Below are 21,288 nucleotides of genomic sequence, written 5' to 3'. Positions count from 1 at the left end.
GATGTAAGGTGGCAGGGTACAGCACAGTAAGGTGCTTAGCTTTGCCCAGGCTAAGTGTAATGAAAGCACTTACATGCTGTTGAAAGAACCTTTCTGTAGAAACAACCTATCAGATGCTAGTCTGAGAATACAGTAGTATTCTCCCAGAAACCCTTTTCTCAGTACCATCTTAACTGCTATTTTATACACACGCCCAACTTTGTATTTCCTACAGAAACAATTTTTATTCACCCTTGTGATTCACATTTTGTACACTGTTAGCTAACATCTCAGTTTTTCATTTCCTTTCCTGTTATGCAGGCATCAGATAAATCAGAATACAAGGATATGAAACAAGAATAGTTTTTTGAACAAGGAATACAGGTTCACATTCCCCAAAACAAAAAGAACACCAGCCTATGAGTACATATTGCCAGAGAATTGAAGTCTGGAGACGTACTGCCACAATCTTGTTGATGTTGGAGCATATTAAAGCAGATGTTTCCTGTCAAGTGTTATCCTCTCCCACAGTCCATACCAGTATATTCCAGCAGTCACTTCAAGCAAATACATGCAACACTGGTTAAATATTTGAGTGAATTCTCTTGTAATTCACTGCTCCATTTGTTAATGCCATATTTCTAAGCAACATTTAGAGTCCTTTGGATTATTGCTTCCTTCTTTTTAAGTTAATAGTGCCCTTTGAAAAAGCAACACATCATGCACACAAGTGGAAAAGGAACAGATTTTCTAAATCCTTAAATTATTGTGCATGTTTGTTTTTCTTAAATAGAGCTAAGGAAAAGCTCCAGTTCTATTATTTAGGCTAAACTGTGGCCACATAATATGGACACACCATACAAAGAGGTGGTTTTCATTTGCTGTCTAGCACAGACTGCAGGAAAGAACTCTATGACCTCAGAAGACAGCAGCCAAGTTGACAGGAATTGAAATTTCCTGGACAGAAATCTCCCACAGGAGAGCCCCTCTTATTACCAAGGTTCAGAGGCAGGCCAAAGCTCAGTGAACCTCCAAGGAAGGTGTCTATGATACTTCTTACAGTGTTCTAATCCATGTAGTCAGCCCACACCCACCCACCCAGGGACAGTAAAAGGAGCTAAGGAGAGTTTATGGGACAGGATTAAAGGGAGAGCAGTGACCTGAGACATCACAGCCTGAAGGTCTGCCACAGCCACCTGACCAGGAAGACCAAATGGACAAAGCCCTCTACAAACAGACAGGAGCAGCCTCACCTTCACAAGCCCTGGTGCTCATGGGGGCTTTCAATCACCCTGGTATCTGCTGAATGGACAACACAGCAGGGCATTTCCAACCCAGGAGTTCCTGGAGTGCATGGATAAATTTTTTTTTCTCCAAGTGACAGGGGAACTAACAAGGAGACATCCTAAGCTGAACCTTGACCTCACCACAACGAGGAGCTGGTGTGGAATGTCAAGTGCACTGACCATGAAATGGTGGAATGCAAGATCCTCAGGGCAGTGAGGACAGCACACACCAAGCTCACTAGCCTGGACTTCAGGAGAGCAGGCTTTGGTCTCTCCAAGGATCTGCTTGATAGAGTGCCACGACAAAACCCAGGAGGAAAGAAGGGCCCAGGAAAGCTGGGTAACATTCAAGGATCACCTCCTACAGGCTCAAAAGAGATGCATCCCAGTGAAGAGGAAGTAATACAAAAACTACAGGAAGCCTGTGTGAATGAACAAGTTGCTCCTGGACAAACTTAAACACAAGAAGAAAGCCTAGAGAGAGCAGAAACAGGGATGGGTAGCCTGTGAGGAATACAGATGAATTGTCCAAGTAGCTGGAGATAAGGCTAGGAAAGCTAAAGCCCTGATAGAATTAAATCTGGCCAGGGATGTCAAAAGCAACAATACTTTCTATAGGTACACTGGTGATAAAAGGAAGACTAGGAAAAATGTGGACTCTCTCCAGAAAGAAACAGGAGACCTGGTTACTAAGGACATGGAGAAAGCTGAGGAACTCAGCAGCAGTTTTGCCTCAGTCCTTACCACCCGTAACGCTCCAGTCACACTGCCTGAGTTGCACGACTAGTGGAAGGTATCCCTCCAAGCTAAGGGGAACCACATGATCTTTGGAACCACATGATCTTTGTGAAAACTGCATGATCTACAGTGAACTACATGACAACATGGAACTCCTAAGTCTTCAAGAAAACAAGGAGAACCACAAAACAAAATAGAAAAATAAAAATAAATCAAGTGTCCTGGATACAGACTGAAAACTTCATAACAATAAATATTTGTAGGAATAGAAGGGAAAATATTTAAGTCCTTCCATCATTATCAGTTGCTCAGTTTTATTTAATAATCAGGCTTAGCTCCACAAAACTAAATAAGGCAGTAATCACCATGAAACAATCTTTGCGCCAGAAGGTCAAGTAAACATAGCAAAGAATATAATTCAAACAGTCACAGTGCATTGACGGGGACTTGAGTTCATGCTTTCTGACATATTTATCAAACTTTATGAAAAACAGATAGAAAAACATGTTTAAATGTCACTCTTTCTTCAGTTCTTACAGAAATGCAGATATGGTGTGTTACATACAAAATGAATTTGACTTATATTGTATTTCAATGTAACAATAATGAGATTTTTGGACTGCTGAACAGAATAAACAAAACACACCAAACACTGACCTAACAGTATTTTCTTAAACTAGACTATCTATCCACAAGTAAGGAATATATTTCCAAAGACTCTGTCAATGATTAGAGGAAGCTGCAAGTTCTATCCGAATTTAGTAACATCTTGAAAATTCCTGAATAGGCAAACTGCAGATATAGTAATCAACCTTTCCATACAACCTACCTTTCACTTTAAAATTACTATTTCCTGATTAGACACATTTAAGGGGAGGAGCAGATCACTCTTGTCACAGTAAAGCTATGCAGCCAGATGAATTGAAACAATTGATTTAGCCAAAGCTTTTCCAAACAGAATACATTAATGCAATAATATGTAATCATCTTGTCTTGATATTTACAGTAAACTCAGGCCTGGATGAAACTTGTTCAAAATTCAACTGCTAACACAAGATGCTCGTATTTCTTCAGTTTGAGGAGGGTTTTGATTTTTTGAATACTTGTTTAGTACTGAATTATTACCTCATTTTTTGAACTTCCACGACTTTCATAAAAAGGGCTTCCAGTTTAGGCTGTAAACCATTATTTACTAATAAAAACAATAAAGTTTTATTGAAGAATACAGTCCAATACTGGTACATGAGACTTACCAATTTACTTCTTCTCCAAACTGAATTAAACTCTTTTAATGCAATTAAAAACAGGAAAAATTAGTCTAGGTAAAACCAAAATCTTGTCAAAACCAGTTTAAAAAATAAAGCACATAAAGATTGGGAAAATTAGAAGCTCTTATCAAAACACTTCCCAATTTTGGAATTGCTGTGTAATAAAAAGTAGAAATAACTAATGTAATGACCAAGGTGATACAAATAAATATTTCATCTTACTTGTCCAGAGCTGTGCTGGTAGGCATGCTTCTGCCAAATCCTCGGACACCCATCTGACAAAAGTACGGAATGCAAGACAGATTGGCAGCAATTATAGCCAGTGAATCTGATGCATTAACAAAGAAACCATTTTGGCCAAGGATCATGTAGCGGTCCTGGAGAAGAAAACAAATTTAAAATAGCATCCTAAATTCCATGAATTGAGGATACCTCATTTCTTTTCCTAGATCCACTGGAGGTAAAGAGAAAAAGGGCAGGCTTTGGATAACTCACATCCATCCTTGGGCAGAAAAATTTACTGGCATGTTTATAATCTCACTATCACACCATCACTCCCACCTGCCTGCAAATCAAAGCTCCAGATCAACTTCTAGCTTCTGCCTCCCATGTGTCACTTCAGCAGCTCTGTTTCTGCCAAGAGAATGCTTGTGTAAGAGAATCTTTTTGCCAATGGCACACACTATTATGGGAGTAGGAGAGTGTTTCGTGTTTACTGAGAATGGAAAACAGCTTTTGTTCTTCAGAACCTTTTAATCTTTCTCCCACCTTGTCAGGGCAGAAAGTTCTTTTGTAATACATTGCTTTTTATTATGCTGTCAATACAACATTAAAAAATTAAAATAAACAGAGGTTATGACTCAGACAAAACCAGCCTGATACTTAAATAATTCTCATCCTGCCTTCAAATTCTGCTTGATTTTCAGTCATCTGCAGAGAAAAATTACAACATATGTGTCTGATTTATGGGTTGCAAATGTTACCATCTGCACCTGAAAGTAATACCACTTTCAGCTTCAATGGGTTACTGAAAAGCAGATAAATTATACTTACACGCCCCATATCTGACCCCAGACAAAATAACAACTGTGGTGGAACCTCAAGACAGATCTAAATACTTACTCCATCAGCATCAAAAGCAGCTCCAAATCCATACTCGCCACCTTTCATAGCCTCCAGCAAGGCAGTTGCATACGTTAAATTTGGATCAGGAGGCTGTCCACCAAAATCCTCCAGAGGAATACAGTTGATGGCAGAATTTGCAGGAGCTCCCAATTCATCACACAAGATTCTTCTCACATAGGGTCCCATAACTGTGAAAACAGAAATCTGCCATGCAATCACAAAAGCATATGCTTGACATTCAGACTTTTCACAGCACTGTGGACATTGAATTCAAAACATCATTTCAGCAATTCTATGCATCTGTCCTTGCAACAACCCCCAAACTATTATTTCACAGAGGAATATGTGATTGTCCTCAAAGTAAATAACTATCAAAGTAAATAACTAATCAGTAAGAAAATAATCAATTCAACATGAAAATCACAATGGTGAAAGACACAGGGGTTCTTTTACCGATTATTAAGTAAAGAAATCATCATACACATAAAGGAGTTTTTCTCACTAAATAAAATTAAAAAAAACACTATTCTATGTGTTTAAGTAACACACAATAGCAAGGAAAGTTAACAGTAGGTGAATACATATGGGAAATACACCTACCTTAAGATTCCAATTCATGTGAAAATTGCAACAGATTGTCCACCAAAGAATTTTTAGTTGCTACCATGCAGAGAATAAATTAAAATTTTCTCAAAACTAACTCCAGAATATTTCTTTGTTTTGTTAAAGATATGATAAACTAAAACTCCATGCTGTAACACACCATAATTATTACCTGCATTTGGTGACTGAAAGGTCACTACCTGAGCACTCTGCATCCCTGATGCAGATGTGAACAGGTCACTCAGAGGTAAAAAATGCATGAGTGACTGCTCTCTCTTTCTCCTACCTTACTCCTAAATCTTGCTAATTGGAGCAGTGGAGACCTGAGTTAAACTGTGTGAGTGAAACTTATTTTCATGAAAATGTAGATGTTAATTCCCTAAAAATACCACAATTCAGGTTGTTATCTAAAGTGGACTCCTATCAAATTACTCTTTTTTCCGCCAGTGTTAAACTACCAGCATGTACAGCCATAAAAATATATTCCACTTGTATACACTTAATCTACACTAAATTATAGATATCCACGTCTCCACCAAAATGCCAAGTCATAAAGCCAATTCTCCGCCACTTTGCAAATAAAGTAAACAAGCCAAGTCCTTTAAAATGTTTGTGATGCATCAGTTTTTCTAGCCTTAAACTGACTATGTATCTTTGTGACAACATGTAAAAATTCTGAACGGTCAGAATTTTTTAACAGACCTGAACATGAGAGCTCCAAGGTGTTTTAGTAACATTCTCTCCAGTACAGTACTCAAAAAGAGGCAGTGCCCTCCTCACTACTCCCTCTGCATTGCCAGAGGACGCCATCTGCCCTTTTGACACAGTCTGGCAAAACTGGGTGTTCAGAGCTATCATGCTGTACTAGATAAAATGCTTTACAGAAGTTTTCTAAGTCTGTCCAGCTCCTTTTATGGGTCTATTTTTGTAACCCCATTAAAGAATGAAACCTGGTTTGCTTGATGTAATCTGTTTTCCATAAGATAGTGCTGAATAGTGTTACACTCCTATTCTTCAACTCATTATCTGCAGCAATCCTTATTTATATATTCATAATGTAGCCTAAAACAGATCTTATCCTGGTCTGTGCTTCCCCAAGTGACACAGCTTACATTTTTTTTAATAGCAGTCCACCATTGATCCCCTTGCTGTCCTCTATGACACTCTCAACTTGTCCATGGTACACTGAAATTTTCTCACTTTTAACATTAGTGAGACAGAGGTCTCAGCTAACTCTCTTATCTATTCAGACTGTACTAGTTTTATACCATTTATAATTTCCGCTTAGTAGAGACTGCCTTGTAACCTCAGTCACTGGACACTGCAACACTCTTCATCACCCTATCATGGCAAGATTACCTCATCCTACTTGATTCCAATGCAAAAAGAAAACTTTTATTGGACACATATGTCCTTACTTATTTATCAAGTAAGATAAATCACTTTGCCTGGTAAGATATCTGACCCATTACTAAGGCTGATTTTGTTGTTAGTATAAGGTCCAAATCCTTCCTTATTACCCTTAGCTTCTATTACATAAAAGTCCAACATTTATATGCTGTATGTTATTGGTAAACCATTGCAGTGTACAACTTTTATTGGGAAGTTATTTCAGTGCACCTACAATTCTGTCCCAACAGCACTTAAGTCCATACCTCCATTCATGGCATCAATCCTTATTTTAATCTGATTGGGTCCAGTCAGCAAATTTCTGATGGCATTGAAGTCAAAAATACTTCGAAGGAGATTGAGGTAGATTTCCACAGAATCCACAATTTCCACTAGAAAAATCACACCAAAAAAAGTTACTACAGTTCACCCAAGTGAAGTTATTATTTCTTCCAGCTCTCTTCCACCCAACAGAGCTAAAGTCAGAGCACACAACCCCCATATCACACGGCTTTGCTTTGAAAAGAAGAAAAGTTCTAAGGCTTCCTCTGCCTTCAGTGTGGCTATTATCAAGCTTCAAGCCTTGAAAAGATCAACAGTTTTGCCTGCCAAAAGACTGCAGAGATAATGTAAGTTGACAGCTCCTATTTCAATGAGCACATTAATTAATGAGTGTATGTTACATCAAAGTAAACTCTTAATAGATTGTTCACTAAACCGCTGAAAAACTTTGCAAGCTAAATAGGTTTATTTTCAGAGGAAAAGGATGTTCATGGCAAGTTGACACCACTCAACTTCTACCTGACAGCAGTATCTATCTGCATGATTCCTTCAAGAGACACATATAACCTATTCTCTAAATTATGGCACCAGGAGTACCCGTGTTCAGTTTATTGCAGATGGACAACAAACTATACTTTTGCATTGTAGATATCATAGATTTAGGAAAGCAAAGGCTCAGATACAACATCTGTGTTTTTGCTAAGGTCTTGATAACCTGAAATTTAAATTCATAAAAGGAGAGCACTACAATTTTTCTAGTTCTTTTGGATGTAAAACATTAAACAAATATGAATTAATGAAAATAAGTCTGTCATAATGAAAGTAGTAACCAAACAACGGTCAAAAGCCATGCTTCTCAGTCATCTTGGAATTAATTACTTCTCCTGATTAAATTAAAAAGCATATGTTATACAAATGTCTTTTCATCTGGTTAAATTAGTATCTTGAAATATCTTACTTATAATTTAAATTATTACTTAGAATCTCATCCAATTTTGCACAAAAACACAGACCTCACACTAAAGCTCTTCTTTAGAGTAAAATGAAAATGACACAGACATTTTTTGAGCCTGAGAAAAACATGTAGAATAGATGGTGACAATATGCTTGAAGGAACAAAAAAAGATTCTCAAGGCTGAAAAATTATCTGTAAAACCTACATGAAAAAGAGTAAATTCTGTGGAATATGCTGAAAGTTTTAAACACTTACTATATTATTTCTTGTCTTCTATGCCCTGCTCCTAACAGCATTTTAGAAGGCCCTAAGCTTTACACATATGAAAAAATGTGGCAACTCTGGTGGAGCTGCTCACACATATGAATATAAAGCACATGAAGGATTAAAGTCTAAAAATTATTTTAACTCCTGTCAAACCCAACCTCAGTTGTTCCAGCACCTCTTGATTCACAGAGGGTTGGATTCCTGTAGCCTTGATTCACAGAAGTTAGTTCACACAACTGAAGAAAAAGCAGAAGTTTCAAATACATAGGTGAGTATCTTAAATTACTTTTTTGATTATTTTCACTCTTTCTGCACCTTCAATCTGCATTCAAATCTGTGTAAACTGTATTTATTCATGCACTTATAAGCCAATTGCATTGCTTCAGTAGAGTTCCCTGACAGCTCTACTGTCTCAGGTTGATGTATTCTTGGAAGAGATGATTGAAAAATTATTTTTTTTCTTAGAAAAACATACAAAAAACCTGCAAATATTTGTATGCACTTTTACACATATTTGAGGGGAGGAGTGTCTCTTTTTTTTTGCCTAAAAAAGCCAAACATGTTCTTTACAATAAAATAAAATACCCGAGTGAAATCCAAATTTAAAGACTTTTTTAAATGAAAAATTTTATTTCTAAAAATGTAAATTGTCTCCAAATTCGAAGTTTGGGTGAAAAACAAAATGGCTTTAATTCTAGGGTATCAGGAATACATAAAGTTATTGAGGCCACATGGAGTTTTACAGTATTTGAAATATATGAAATATACACTAAGTTTGAAATACTTTTCAGGACCCCTTAATTTGTTTTTGACTGCTTCAAGAGTCAAAAACAGCTGTCTTAGATAATTTTAAATCAGTTGTAAGCATAAAAGTATTCACTACGCCTAAAATTAAACATGTGCTTAAGCAATCCCTTTACATTTGGAGTCACTGGATGTACAATCCCGCAACTTTTCAGAAAGTGTGAGCAAAAATGAATAAACTGAGAGTCTCACTTACTATTTTTATCAATTAGTCTTCAACAAGCAAACCATTCCTAGACCAAAAAGGTTTGTGTTTGGTGTTTAACTACTAGCAAGCATACATTTAGCAAAGATACTTGGCTGAAAGATGGGGCCTGATGGACTTAGAAGTCTGTAACTCAGAGTCCTGAAACGCAAAACAAACATAATGCTTACCTATAAATGCACACAGCACTGGACACAAGCAGAAAGAGTTGGAAACCATGGTGCATTTGGGAAACTGACTTAATTACAATCACAGAAACACGGGACATGAGTTACATGACTGGAGCACTGCAACTGAGGGCCACAAGCCTTTCAGAAGGGACAGGCTGAGTCTTCTCAGACAGACAGGAGGGGTGGGGTTAGAGAAGGGTCAGATGTTAAAGAAGGGTCAGATTGTGAAGAGCTGTCTCTGATAAACAGCCATACACAGACAGACCCTGTGGGTGAAAATCAAGAAGCCGATCAACACAGGACTCCGTGGTTGGCCACCTGACATGGGGAGTCTCTTGGTGAGACCTTTTGCTTTATTAAAAAAAAAAAAAAAAACAAACTCTACCTACATTGGCAACCTCAAACTTCACTGCAATCTCTCCCCCATTTCCTGGGACTGTGGCTAGCTGTTAGAATAATTCCAGCAGCTGCTTTGATCTTTCAGATAATATATGATAGACCAGTATCATCTATCTAGCCTTCTTTAAAGTTTTTGACACTGTACCACACAGCATCACATCCAGTATCTCCAAATTGGAGAGACAGGGATCTGATGGATGGACAGATCCCTGTCCATCCATCAGATGGAAAAGGAGTTTGGACACTATGACTCTGTGTCCAGGTGGAGGCCAGGGAGGAGTGGGTTCCCTCAGGGCTCTGTCTCGGGACCAGTCAGTACCCTTCAACATCTTCACCAATGACATCAACAGTGACACTGAGTGCTCCTTCAGCAGGTTTGCAAATGACAAAAACAGAAGGGATGCCATCCAGAGGGACCCGGACAAGCTTGAGAGTGGATCTGTGAGAATCTTCTGAGGTTCCACAAGTCCAAGCATGAAGCACTGCACCTGGGTCAGGGCAGTTCCAGACACAGGTACAAACTGGAAGAAAAACTCACTGAGAGCAGCCCTGCAGAGAAGGACTTGGGGGTTCTTGGGAATGAAAAGCTGGGCATGACCCACAGCCTGGAAAGCCAAATGTGTCCTGGGCTGCATCCAAAGCAGTGTGGCCAGCAGGGCAGGGAGGGGATTCTGCCCCTCTGCTCTGCTCTGCTGAGACCCCACCTGCAGTGCTGCATCAGCTCTGGGGTTCTCAGTACCAGAAAGACATGGACCTGTTGGAGCAGACCCAAGGGAGTGCCACAGAGATGATCAGAGGGATGGAGAACCACTCCTAAGAGGACAGGCTGAGAGATCTGGGATTGTTCAGCATGGAGAAGATTCAGAAGAGACCTTACAGCTGCCTTCCAGTAGCTAAAAGGCAGCTGAGAATTCTGAAACAGGCAAGCCATATTAATGACAAGGGGGGAAGGGTTTTAAACTGAAGGAGAAGATATTTAGATTAGATTTTAGAAAAAAAATGTTTACTGTGAGGGTGGTGAGGTACTTAAACAGGTTGCCCAAAGGAGTTGTGGATGCCCAATATCCTGAAGTGTTCAAGGCAAGGTTGGTTGGGACTCTGAGCAACCTAGTCCAATGAAAGGTGACCCTGCCCATCTTGTTCCACAGTTGGAACTTTCCACCACAAACCATTCTATGATTCTGTACTGCCCCGTATTTTGATAACTTTTAGTAAGGCATCTTGAAGAAATGAAGTTCTGCTTATATAATTACCTGTTATAATTCTGCAGCAATACTAATATTTAGACTCAATGGATTTAGCATGAGTAAAAGCAAACACTGATACCTCGGAAAGGTTTGAATTTGTTCTCCAGATCAAATTCTTGTCTTCCTAGGCGAGATAAATCAACTCTGAGATCAGGACAAATTGCATATTCCTCCAAGGTTTTGCTGATTTGATAGATTTTTTCTGAAACTATATCTGGAGCAGGTCCTATAACAGAAAAAAATATAGTGGGTCATTTATTTTAAATGAAGATTTCCTATTTTAAAAATGAGTGCTATAGCAAACATGTTTCTGAATATATTTGAGTTACTATGGAATAAATAAAAACAAAGTACTGTGGTAAATAAGGTCTGTTCTTTCCCTACAGCATAGGTTTAAAACATTTTTCAAAAAAATAAAACATGGAAATACACTGCATTACAACATTTTGATTGACATAGAGAATTTAAATTATCTAGGGGCAGAAAAGATGAGGTAACTATCAAAGGCAGTCGTTGACCAATAAGTCTAAACCGTGTCTCACCATCTATGGTGAGATTCCCTCTGCAAGGAATCTCACCATAGCTATCAAAGGAAAGCCTGCTCTTCAGCAGCAGGTTCTGGTGTTTCATAGGACTTTCTGCAAATGCACACCCGTGAAGATCAGATAGCTTGGTGGTCCACATCACTTCATTAGAAAAAAATACCATTTTTAGAAATCTTACCTGTTTAACAGTGGTCCACCACCTGAATGAAACTTATCCTTGTTGGAATTCAAAATTCCTTAATTGCTCAACAATTACGACCTGGATTGGTTATGTCATTGAAAAACAGAAAACACATCTTACTTGTGAGTTACTTTCACTGCTAAAGCCTGAAAAATGGCTTTATTTTCAAAGATTTATTGCCAACTAAATTAAATTTTCAGGCTTGATGCAAAAATTATGCGATGAACTATGCCATATACAGTGCAAAGGCTGAGTCAAAGCTGCAACTGAATGTGAACTGCAGCAAGTCCCTTTCTGGCTTATCTGACTCTGCACAGCTTATATTAAAGCTACACCTCTACTCTCAAAATTACTTCTTTTATTCCCTCTGCTGTGTTCTCTCTCCTCATCCAAAATGTCTTTGAAGTCTTTTTCAGTACAAACTTTCCATTTGTCTGGCAATGCCGCTGTGTGCAGTGCACTGCCACGTAAATGAGTGTCTTCCATCTCAGATGCAGTGTACCAGATGGTCCAAATCACTACAATAAAAACCAGCCACTTGACTCTTCATTTAGCTTACAAAATTACTTCTTACTTATCTAATCCAAACCCATCCAAAGGGTGAGGATGTCATTAGCTACAGATCTTCCTTGATAGATGGGTGTATTGTCTACTGATACTTCCAGCTAAGGAGATCCCACTGGTCATCTACATTTTCTTCTACAGTTACAAGCCACTTCTGCTTGACCTGGATCTGCAAAATAGACTGAGCAAGAATATAGAGTTGTTGCTGTGCTTAAACACTGTCTTTAAGTTCAAACACCTTGCCTAATACTTAACCCACATTTTCTCAGCTTGAACTTAAACCAACTACTTTTCATTATGGCCCTGCTGATTAACATAAATAATTAAACCTTGTGACCTGTGTTTAAGGAGTGTTTCATACATAAAGTTTAATGGCCTCTTTAAAGAGGCAAAGCACACTAGAAAGGCTGCACCAGCAACTGTTACCCATTTATCAAGCAGATTTTAGATGCATGTGGTGTTTTAAAGTTCATAGTCCCTGTAATCCCCCTGGGATTCAAGCCTATTCTGTTTATACAATCACATGCATTTAACCATGCACACATTTCAATTACACATGAGAGAAGGGAGAAAGCACCCCATCTCAAGTTCTCCCACCTTCAAAATGAAGAAGGAAACATTTTATAAGCACTTTCAGTTCATTGTTTTTCAGATGAAAAGCACTCTGCATGTGTGAGGTATACAAGGTGTCAGCAACCTCACATAACGTTATATAAGTGCACATAGATCTATAATGCAAACCATACAGAACCTATAACATACATAGATAAGTTAGAACCTATAACAACATAATGTGTTAGTTGTCAATTTTGGAAAACCAGACTTTAGCTATACACAAAAATTCCCTTATTCAGTGGTGGAATTGCAGTGGTAAAATGATACAACTCTCTACCTGGGTAAGTTACTTCCTGGGTAAACATAACAAGTTTCTCCTGTGCTTTCTTCCACACAAGACAATGAGTTACACTGCTTACTTTAAATCATATAAAGCAATTACACGCTTTAAAGTAAATGCCAAGACAAGCAACACAGTAATAGGAGTAAAACACAGCTCCCTCATAGACATCTTTATAAAAAGATTAGAATTGCTACAGAAATCTCGATGCCTACATAAATGACTATAAAAACCAGATGGCAAGTTGCTTATTGAAATCTTACAGCTATCCAAAGGGCTTCAATGAACATTTAATGCTTATTTTTCAGACCCATGTACATAATATACACTTATATTCTTTAAAGAAAAAGAGATGCCTACATTCTTCACAGTTTTAAGACAGTAAATGAAAAACACGTAATAACAGACAGCTAGTTATCCTCACAAACCATTTCCAGGATACCAGGACGCACTTGTTTTTTTTTTTTTTTTTTAAAACACCACATACCTCCATTGGCAACTTCGAACTTGACCCCAAATTCTCCTCCAGGTCCCCCAGGACTGTGGCTAGCTGTTAGGATAATTCCACCAGCAGCTTTGATCTTTCGGATGATACATGAAACAGCAGGTGTGGATAAGATCCCATTCTGTCCAATAACCAGTCTCCCAATCTACATGGAAAAAACAAGCCAAAGTACTGTGAGCAGTACTAAATTTTTGAAATTTAGTATATAAACACACACACAATAGGAATATATGTACAGGATAGAAGTGGTAAAGTCTTGGTACAGAACATACTCTTTTGCAGAGAAATATCCACGAGCTGGTTGCATGCTAACCCAGAGCACTGACAAAAAATACTGTAAACCTGGCACATTTAACCCCAGTGGCCAGGATGTGACAGTAAAACAAGAGCACAGCAATGATAAGGATTTGCAAAGCTCCCAAGCATAACACCAGGGTATCATCCTGCTACCGAAACTTGCCAGGTAACCCCACAAATCAGCAAACCCTCTCAGATATTAGTATAGTCTAGGGCTGACCCCGTGGATGCATTTGCAGGGCTGGGGCTTTAATAGAGAACAGAAAGAGAATTGCCTTTCATGGAGCAGCCTTTCAGTGTAATCACAAGCACCACTCCACATTAGGACCTGCTGTCTCTTGTAGCTACACTTCTATTGCCAAGACAGCCTTGGATGTCCTGCCCCACAGAAAGCACTGCTCCTGCTTCAGCTATCAATGACTCCTTGGCTATTCCAAATGAACAGGGTGTGTTTCCCAGGGCACAGCTGAGCAGGGGAAGTTCCCACCATTCTTAAAATAAAATAAAAAAAAAAAAAACCCTTTCAGGCGGTGTTATTAAACACTGACTCAATGTGCTTGGTATTATATGCAGTTCCACTGCAAGGTTCCAATTTCAAAACCATGCCTTCATTCCCTACGCAGATACTACAGTTTCAGTTTAACATAAATAATCTAGGAGCCAACAAGAAATGTATTTACAAAGAAATACAGGAGAGTTCCAGTTTCTGGGGAATGCAAAGGAAGACACAAAAGAACAAGGGGAGAAGGGAAGGTTAAGTGTTACAGATGAGAACTGAGGCAGCTGCACATGGAACTTAAATGGATATTTTCAAAGTCTGGACTTTCTTAATAACATCAGTATTTTAAAAAAATCAAATAAACCCCCATGATGACCATCACTACTGAGCAGTAGTTTGGGAAGGGGCAGGACAGTAGATAGGATAGGCAGGGGGAAAGGCAGAACACTGAATGCCTCCCACTCCCCATCTGAAAGCAGACTGGGAACTGAACTTCAGACTTCACTCTCACATTTAGAAGGAGATTTGATAGCTCCACAGTCTGCTCAGCAAAGCAACAGCACAGGAGGTATCACTACCTGCCTCCTGTCCATATGGAGCTGTTCCTTCATATACAGATGACCTTCCTCTGGGCACTCACAAGAGGACCTTAATGGTTACTTAAAAGTGTGGGGTCAAATAATTTCAGAAGAGCAAAGGATTACAAAATTATTATTTAAACTGGTTTTGTAAACTATTTTAATTTCAAAAATTAGGACTACAAAGAAATTATCAACTTCTACCATAAATTACTTTTTTGATCATTCTCACCAACCACAAACTATGTCTAGCCATTTCTCTTTCAGTAAGAATCGCAGGATCTGCTTTTGAATTTTAAGAAATGTACAGAAAGTGCACTCTTCTATCTGAGATTTCTACCTCAAGCTCTGATAAAAGAATAATTGTTTGTCTACCTGCTTCTCTTTTCAGAGCTTTTGCAGATAATTCTGAAGCCTATTGACTGTTGCTAGAAAACAGGAGACCTAATAAGTTAAGAAACAAACAAAATATTATCGTGAAAAGAAAAATATGATTTAAAAAAACCTGGAAATTGTTGTTTTGAATATTGTTCCTCCCTTTTTTTAAACTATGAAGCATGTAGAAAGCTAGAGCAATGACTCAATCTTCCAAATACAGCTGTCAGAAATGGTTGCCAGCTTTTAAAACGGTATTGTGTACGAGTAAACAAAAGGAGTATGACATCAATAATGTTTTACAAAACACTTGAAAACAACACTCTGAATCTATCTGGAGGCACTCAAGAATTAATTTATTTACACTTGCATGAAGGCTTATCACAAGCATGGTTTTGGCATTTCTAAATCTATAGTAGTGAGTTTTAAGTTTTTGTTCTCAGCACATTACTGTATTTTTAAAAGTTAGTGGAATACTTGTATTATTCAGTATGCACAAATTACCTAGGACTATCTCTTTGCCATGTTTCATTTCTTCCCATTCAGCAGATGTCGTAAAAACCAGTTTTCCCATTTTTCTGGATGCCGGACATTACCATAAATCTGAGTAATTTGATTTGCCTTAAGCACTTGTCATGAGGTTACTATTTCTACACTACTTTGAAATATTATTTATGATGCTAATTTCTGTACTATAGAAATACTGCAATATTTAGTATTCTAAATTAGGGATCCTACAAATCAAATTACATAAATGATATAATAGTATTTTATTTGCAGGGACGACTATAAAATTTCACCTTTTATTGCCATCTGTGGTTCTACAAAACTCCCTGAGGACAGTGCAGACCTTAGAGGTGTAAATGCGCCATCCATCTTCCTTTAATTTTGGTGGCTGGAATGCACAAGGTCATCTTCTCTTCTCAGAATCTTTTAATTTTGAATCAAATGCTAAACTAGCATTTAATTATTTCTTTAATTAATTTCATTAATACCTGTTTTTACAGACTTCTCACAATCTGAGCTAAAACAGTAACCAAACTGAACCCACATGCTGGGTCACAATTAAAGTTCCAGTAATATCCTTCTGAAAATCTTGGACAATTTCATAGCATGGAAAGATTATCTCTGGAATTCAAAAACTTGCATGACTACAAGATCACAGGCATGTAAAATCTCTTTTAATAATGTGTCCCTATGCCACATTCTATTTTGTCCCTGTACTTTTAGTAACAACAGCAGAAACAAAGATCCTCAGCAAACAGTTACAGCTGAAAGAATAAAGTACCCTAACAAGTACTTTACAAGAACACTTTTATGCAATATTACCACTTGCAGCTGTGCCTTTTCAGACTATTCAGCTGATTACCATGGAGTCACTTAATGTTTTTTTTAAATATTTTTCCCAGTAATCTCTCACATGCCTCAGTCAATTATGCTTGAAAGAACCTGAAGCAAGCACATTACATCCTTGGGGCTGTACATCCTTTTACTATAGTATCCTAAAGAAACTAGTAAAATACAGGAATATGAACACCACACTCAGTGTAGAAGCAAATAAATATCACACAGACCCAGGGAGGGAGGGAATATTTGCATGAAAGGCCATGGAAAATAAAACCAACATGGTATTACATAGGAGACAAACAGAAAACCCAAGTCTCTGCCATCTCAAACTTCTGCAGCATTACTAACAATACTCTGCAGTCTGTTTAGCACATTGTCATGACTTTCCATATTCAGTGTAGCAGCACTGCCACCACTGAGACTCATCAATAACAGCTTCTCATTTAAACGTATCCTAAACTTTCCATCAAAAATGAGACATCCCATCCAGTTCATGGGTCTAATGGAATATTTCAATCTAATACATAGAGGAATTGTATTGCAACTGCTGGAGCTTTCTATCTCAGTTCTTCCAGACATTAAGGTTGACAGACACTACTACTGGCATGACACAGGTGAAAAGGGAAATAGACCCTCAAATACTCTCCTACCACCTCCACTTTGTCAAACCGATTGTTGCAACCCAGAATGGTACAGGACCTTTGCCTGGCCTTCCTCATGCTCTCCCACCTTCCCATGACACGTAGTCCTTTTCCCCAAATGTGTTTGCTACCATACCAGCTGTGTGCCCACTGAGGGGTAACCCTGGTTGGTCACCCTCAGCCCTGAACAGAAGGAGTTGGTGGCGCAGGTGCTGCTGGCAGCTGCAGAGCATGGGCCAGCCTGTAGCTGCTGCCACCACAGGAAAGCTGTGCAGGCTGCAGCAGTGGTGCATGTACCTGCAGCCTGCAGCTGGAGGCCATGAGCCAGCAGCACCAAGGATGAGTAGAAGGCAGGCCAAGCATTGGCAGCCAGCTGAGCAGGGGACCTCGTCTCATTCCTCGTACTGGAGCCTATGCCAACCCTGCTAGGCTGTTAGCACAGGGGGAATGTGGGATGAGTCACCAAGTTAGAACAAGAGGAACCTAGCAACTCTAAAGGGCAATCCATTTACAGATGATAATAGAAAATCACTTTTATTTTTGTACACAGCCGGCACAACTAGCCATGGCTCTTGGTACGTGTCTTCCAGCAAGGAGATTAAAGTTCAGTTTATCAGCACTGCTGGCACTCAGGGGCAGCTGAACATTTTCAATGCACCTTTCAAGCCTTCCCCATGTTTCATCTGATCCAGCCTACATCAGTTCACTTCTTTCCCTGTGATACCAGCTACATGCTTTATTATTATATTAACCTCATCCAAAGGGACAGATCTTTGCTCTCATGAGTCTTCTCCTCTTCCCCTATTTATAGAGCACAGCACTAAATAATGCTGTCAAGGAGATTTAGGTATTTTCCCAGCAGGTGTATTTCAACAGCCAAAAAATAAAACATACAACTAGTACTAATGAAGTAAATGTGAAACTTGAGCATTTACATTGTGCTTGAGAGAAACAGAGGTGAAGGTGACCAGGGTGAAGATGTTAAAGAGGGAAAAGAGCATTAGAACATGGAAATGGGAAGCCCTTTCAATAGCTCCCTACCAGCTTGGCTGCTGAATTTCTGAGGACTGTGTCATTAGCAAGAGAATTATACATTAATTCAGATATTTGTGATAACTGTGAGCAGAAACGTTGGGGGTTTGGCTTCAGAAGGCACCAGGGAGAAACAGTGTTTCTAAGAAACTTGTAGTAACTAAGAAAGGGGAAAGCATTATTACAGCAAGGCGTCAGAATCACCTCAAACTGGAAATCTCCTGAGGTCAGAAAGATATTCTAGCAAGATGGGGAATGTGACAGAAGCAGTAGGAAGGAGGCAGGCTGACAGGAAAAATTAGTCAGCATAACTTGGAGGAGAAGCTCCTGCTCCTCCAAATCCTAAATTTCTTCAACACCTCAGTTCTTGTAGCCACCCTGCACTGAAACCCATTTTTGTAGCTCCTACCAGCATGCCAGGACCTCAGACTCTGCAGGGCAGCCCTTGCTGCTTGGCTCTTCCTTTAGCTGTTGCTGCACCTTACCCCACCTGGCCGACAGGTACAATTCCATCAATGAAACTGTCTCCACTGAGCTACAAGGGCAACAGGGCTAGGGAGCAGCACCCCTCCATGTCCTGTTCCACCTTCCTCGCAACTCCCCACACACCAGCCCACTTCCTCTGCCCTGCACTCAGCCCCTGCATGCTCCCTTCCCCGACACTGCTGATCGAACCACTCTGCTGGTCTCACCACTGTCCCCACTTTCACCCCACAGAGCCCTCCCACACCCTGGGCCACACAAACCCTGGCCTCTAACAAGTCCCTATATGAACAGTGATTTTGCACTAGGTAGACAGTATGTAACATATACTCTGAAATCTTAAGGCATCACTCAACATCTGCTTCATATTATCACCATGTTGAGAACATAGTTTAGAAGTAAATTTAAAATACTCATCATTCATACAAGACTAGTTGGTCTTGTATGTGACAGCAAATCAGCAGGGAAAATTCAAACACATATGGAGATTAATTTCAAAACTGAAAGATCTTTTGAAAGGAATGCCTTTAAAGTACTGAGCTTTTAAATTTAAAAAATCCCTATTGAAAAAACCCTATAGAATTATATCACTCCTTCTGCCAAACCCAGAGGATCGGTCTAGGCATCATAACAAGAGATAGCAGTTTCAACTCTGCTTTGAAGTAGGAACTTCAAGACTGCATTATGTGGTGTTTCTAGCTTCGTGTACATACACATTCACACATGAATGTGCAGAAGAGATAAGTTCTCACTCCTTCTAGCAGAAGACATAAGTTCTCTTCCTGAGTTTTTCCTACTTTCAAAACTGCACTGAAAACATTTGTATCCCGTCTGACCAGAGGTTTCGGCCACTGCTGTCCTCCTGCGTTTTATAATTTGTTAGCAAGTGACCAACAGAAAAGAACTATTCTTTTCCTAAGGTTGTGGGTAAAATGCTGAATCCCTTTTCCTTCAACAGTACCATTTTCCTCGAACTGTTTTCAAAATATCCTGAGCAACAGGTGCTTGTTTGATACCTTTGTTTCCCGCATACTTAGTTTTAACTCTGCTACATTTTCTCCTGCAGACTGACCCTATGTTTCAGTTCCTATGCCTTCCTCCTCCTATAATAAAGGGCGAAACAGTACAGCACGGCTGGCAGTCTCCAGAGGTTGCCACCACGCCGACGGAGCCACCACCCCTCCAAGGCCCGGCGGCACAGCCGCGGGACGCCGGGACGGGCAGGTGCGGGGCTGGCTGTGCCGCCTGAGGCTGGAATCCAGCCGCACGCGGCTTCCCCGCGCTCTGCCTGCGCCTCGAACGCTCGCCGGGAGATCCCTTGGGAAGGTTCTGCCCCGCGCCTTCCCGCGGGGCAGAACCTTCGAGGGGCGGCGAGAAGGGCGAGGGGACAGCTTACCCCGTTGGCCGCGGCCATCTGAACGACGATCTCGATGGCCGTCTTGCTGAAGTACCTGCCGTCGCTGCCCACCACCATGGTGCAGCCCTGCCGGTCGCGGAGGTCGACGGAGGAGAGGAGGCTCTGCACGAAGTTGGGCAGGTAGTTGCGCTGGCTCTCGAAGAGCGCCGTGGGCCGCCGCAAGCCCCCTCCGCCCGTGGGGCGCTGGTCCTCGTAGGGCGCCGTCTGCACGGTGAGCACGGGGATGGGGGTCCGCTCCATGGCGGCTGCCGCCCGCCCGGCTGCGGCTCCGCTGGCGAGCGGCGGCCCCGGCGCACGCTGCCGAGCCGGCGGTGGGGAGCCCAGAGGCGTTCCCCGGGCGGGGCCTCGCTCGCTCGGCCCCCGGCGGCCCCCGGCCGGCGCCCGGCGTGGCGGGGGAGCCGGGGCGGGTGCGGAGTGCGCGCCGCCCCTTCTCCGCCCGCCCCGCCGGGGGCCCCGCCGGCGCCTCGCCGCCCGGCAAGGCGCCCGGGGCTCGCCGGCTCGCTGCCATAAGCATGCGGCGGCCCCGGCCAAAAATAACCCTGGAAAGCGAAGCCGAGAGCCGCGGGCTCCTGCCAGGGATGTAACTGGAAGCAGCGAGGAGCGGGCGAGCCAGCGCTGCACACTTGCTCGGGGGGATCACGGTCTGTCAGCGCAGGGGCCCCCCCGCCGGGACCGGGTACCCTGGGCACGGCGGCAGCGCCCTCCGGCCGAGGGCAGCATCCACACGTAGCGCAGGATCCCGGCGGGGCCGCGCAGTGCTACTGTCCCAGGCAAGGAAACAGGAGAGCAGGCAATTAAAGAACGAACAAAGGGAATCGATTTCTTTTATTCCTTACTATATTGCTCGAAAGCAAGGTTTTTGCTTAGTAAGTAAACTCTAAAAAGAGGGGCTTGCTTACTGACCGTGCTGGTTTTTCTCTCCAGGCTCACTCTGTAAAGCCAGCCATGGAGGTGCCTTTCCCTATGCTAAACTAAGGCATTTCATACAGATGTATGGTAAAGCTTAGTTCATTGCCGTGGGTTCATTCTCCTTAAATGAAATGCAGAGGTGGTGGCAGTAGCAACTGCGAAGATGCCTGACATTTCCCAGTATAAAGGCTATGTTTATAGATGCCTGTGACTGTCAAACATCAGCTGAAATTTTCCATCCAAATGCTCTTTGCACATTGGGCCCACACAGCTTTTTTTTTTTTTTTTTTTTTTTTTTTTTTT

The 21,288-nt window shown here is 40.9% G+C and overlaps 1 protein-coding gene across 1 annotated transcript in view; it reads right to left on the bottom strand.

Moving 5' to 3' along the window:
- The window catches only part of PGM5 (phosphoglucomutase 5), a 68,605-nt gene extending 48,253 nt beyond the window's left edge, over positions 1-20,352 (bottom strand). The window contains exons 1-6 of the mRNA XM_009093975.4: positions 20,056-20,352; positions 13,390-13,552; positions 10,797-10,943; positions 6,655-6,780; positions 4,394-4,584; positions 3,494-3,648 (exon numbers count right to left, since the gene is read on the bottom strand). Coding sequence (XP_009092223.2) covers positions 3,494-3,648; positions 4,394-4,584; positions 6,655-6,780; positions 10,797-10,943; positions 13,390-13,552; positions 20,056-20,316 — 1,043 coding nt within the window. The 5' untranslated portion in view covers positions 20,317-20,352. The remainder of the gene's footprint in view (positions 1-3,493; positions 3,649-4,393; positions 4,585-6,654; positions 6,781-10,796; positions 10,944-13,389; positions 13,553-20,055) is intronic.
- Between the last annotated feature and the right edge of the window lie 936 nt (positions 20,353-21,288).

The sequence above is a fragment of the Serinus canaria genome, chromosome Z, assembly GCF_022539315.1.
Source record: "Serinus canaria isolate serCan28SL12 chromosome Z, serCan2020, whole genome shotgun sequence".
NCBI classification, from domain to species: Eukaryota; Metazoa; Chordata; class Aves; order Passeriformes; family Fringillidae; genus Serinus; species Serinus canaria.
This window is presented reverse-complemented; position numbering and strand designations above follow the sequence as displayed.